This window comes from Orycteropus afer, unplaced genomic scaffold (assembly GCF_000298275.1).
Source record: "Orycteropus afer afer isolate SDZICR_OR568_19922 unplaced genomic scaffold, OryAfe1.0 scaffold00056, whole genome shotgun sequence".
In the NCBI taxonomy this organism is placed as follows: Eukaryota; Metazoa; Chordata; class Mammalia; order Tubulidentata; family Orycteropodidae; genus Orycteropus; species Orycteropus afer.
The window spans coordinates 7,303,003-7,305,619 of record NW_006921643.1 but is presented as its reverse complement, the minus strand read 5'-3'; the positions used below and the strand labels follow the sequence as shown (position 1 = coordinate 7,305,619).

Genomic DNA, 2,617 nt, shown 5'->3' with positions numbered 1-2,617 from the left:
TCAACTGAAGTTAAAGCTATTTCTGAAATTGGCATTTGTCTCATTAACCCTCTCATCACCCTGAGAAAGGAAGTTGGGGATAATGGGCTTCAGAAACTTGAACTCGCTGGTCCCAGAATCTCCAGTCAGACAGATCTCATACTGGTAGCTCTGGGTTAGAGTCCCGGTGCCGCCAACATCCACCAAGCGCCCCGGAAAATGGCCCTCAGGCACTGAACAGTGACCCATCGAGGCGGCCCTGTTTCTCCTGCAGAGCCTCACCACAATGAACAGGAGCACGGAGAACAGGAAGAGCGACGAGACAGACGCCAGCGCAATGACCAAGTAGACGGTGAGCGAGTCGGCCTGGGCTTCGTCCAAGGCCACCTCCGGGAGCGGCAGGTAAGGCTGGGAGAAGCCGTCCACCAGGAGCACGTGCAGCGTGACGGTGGCCGACATTGAGGGCTCGCCATTGTCCTTCACCAGCACAACGAGTCTGTGCTTGGTCGCGTCGCGCTCGCTCAGGAGCCTGGCGGTGCGCACCTCGCCATTGTGCGCCCACACGCTGAACAGCCCGGGCTCCGTGGCCTTGAGCAGCTGGTAGGACAGCCAGGCGTTCTGGCCTGAGTCACCGTCCACTGCCACCACCTTGGTCACCAGGTAGCCCGCCTCAGCAGCTCTGGGTACCAGCTCGGTGCAGGGCGCAGAGCCATTCTGCAGCGGGTACAGCACGAAGGGCGAGTTGTCATTTTCGTCCACGACCACGACGCGCACCAGGGCCTCGCTGCTCAGCGTCGGGGAGCCAGCGTCGACCGCGCCCACGCGGAACTCGAACGCTCGCAGGGCCTCATAATCCAGCGACCTCAGAGCGAACAGGTGCCCATTGTCCGCGTTGATGGAGACCAAGGAGTGGAGGGGGAGGTGCGGGTCCTGGGGCGGCAGCAGTGAGTAGGTGACTTGGGCGTTGGTGCCTGTGTCTCTGTCTGTGGCTCTGACGGTACCTATGTGCAGGGCAGGGCTGTTGTTTTCGCGGATGAACATGGTATAAGAGGTTTGATTGAAAATTGGAGGGTTGTCATTGACATCTGAGACCCAAATAGTCATGCTGTGCTCTGTTTTCAACCTGGGGGATCCTAAGTCTGTGACGGTGATGGTGACGTTATACTCAGATCTGGTCTCTCGGTCCAAGGCTGTATTTATCACAAGAGTGTAAAAATTTTCAACAGAGGGTTTTAGAAAGAAAGGAAGATCATCTTGGATGAAGCAAACCGTCCTTCCATTATCTCCAGAGTCGGGATCTGAAACACTGAATACAGCAACTATGGTTTCCTGCAGATTTTCTGGGATATGGTTGTTAAGTGTTGATATGGTCAGTTCTGGAGGGTTGTCATTCAAATCCAACACTTGAACAAACACCACACAACTTCCTGAAAGCCCCCCACCATCTGTTGCCTGAATAGTTACTGTGTAAGTCTGAACGGATTCGAAATCCAGCTTCTGTGTTAAAAGAAGTTCTCCAGATTCTGTATTTATTTGAAACGTTTTGCGAATGTCTTCAGAGGCTTGGGAAAATGTGTAAGAGACTTCTCCATTAGTTCCAATGTCTAAATCCCTAGCAGAGACTGTGGCAACCTGGGATCCAATGGGGCTGTTCTCTGGGACCTGTACTTCATAGAGCAGCTTTGCAAACTCGGGGGCATTGTCGTTGATGTCCATGACTTCAATGCGGACCAGGGCTGAACCAGACCTGGGTGGAGTCCCACCATCCAGCGCCGTGAGTGTTAACCTGATCTCGGGCTGTTCTTCGCGATCCAAAGCTTTGTCCAGCACCAGCTGTGGTAATATGCCATTGGAAGTATTTTGTAACTTAAGATGGAAGTGGGCATTGGGGCTTATTGTGTAACTTTGTAGACTGTTGCGTCCTACATCTAAATCCTGGGCACGTTCTATTAGAAAAGTAGTTCCGGGAGTGACAATTTCAGAAATTTTCAAAATCATTTCCTTGTCTAGAAAAACTGGAGAATGATCATTTATGTCCCTTATCCGTAGCTCGGCCTGAAAAATCTGCAATGGATTTTCCAATAACACCTGGAAGGGTAGTACACAGGGCTCCGTGGGCCCACACAGCTCCTCCCGGTCCAGTTTCTCATTTAACAACAAATCTCCGGTCTGCCTATCGATCTGCAAATTCATTTTTTTCCCTTTGGAAACGACCCTGGGCCCCCGCGCAGCTAACTCGCCTATTTCCAGTCCCAGGTCTTTTAACAAATTAGCCACAAAGGAGCCACTCTCCATTTCCTCGGCCACTGAATAGTGCCTAGGTTCGAAACCAGCCTGAGCTACGCCCAGCAAAACAAAGAAGAGCAGGACTTGCCTTTGTTTCAGAACACGCTCCTTTTCCTCTCCGGCCTCCATCGCCTTCTGGTCTTGCAGCAAACCTGACCCAACTCAAGTTCGTATGGACGCTGAATCCGTCTCCCAGTAATTTCGCAGATACTGGGATGCGTGGACAACCCGAGAGCCCCGATTTTCCGGAGCGAACACCTTAGAAAGCCTCCTCTTCCTGTTTGCTTCTTTGCGGAGTATCTCGCATCTCCGGGTAAAGGAGTGGCCGTTTGACGCTTCTACTTGTAAGGCT

General features: G+C 52.3%; 1 protein-coding gene across 1 annotated transcript; it reads right to left on the bottom strand.

Moving 5' to 3' along the window:
- On the bottom strand, positions 1 to 2,394 carry LOC103195450 (protocadherin beta-2). The gene has a single exon (XM_007939026.2). The coding sequence runs from the start codon at positions 2,392 to 2,394 to the stop codon at positions 1 to 3; it is 2,394 nt and encodes a 797-aa protein (XP_007937217.1).
- Between the last annotated feature and the right edge of the window lie 223 nt (positions 2,395 to 2,617).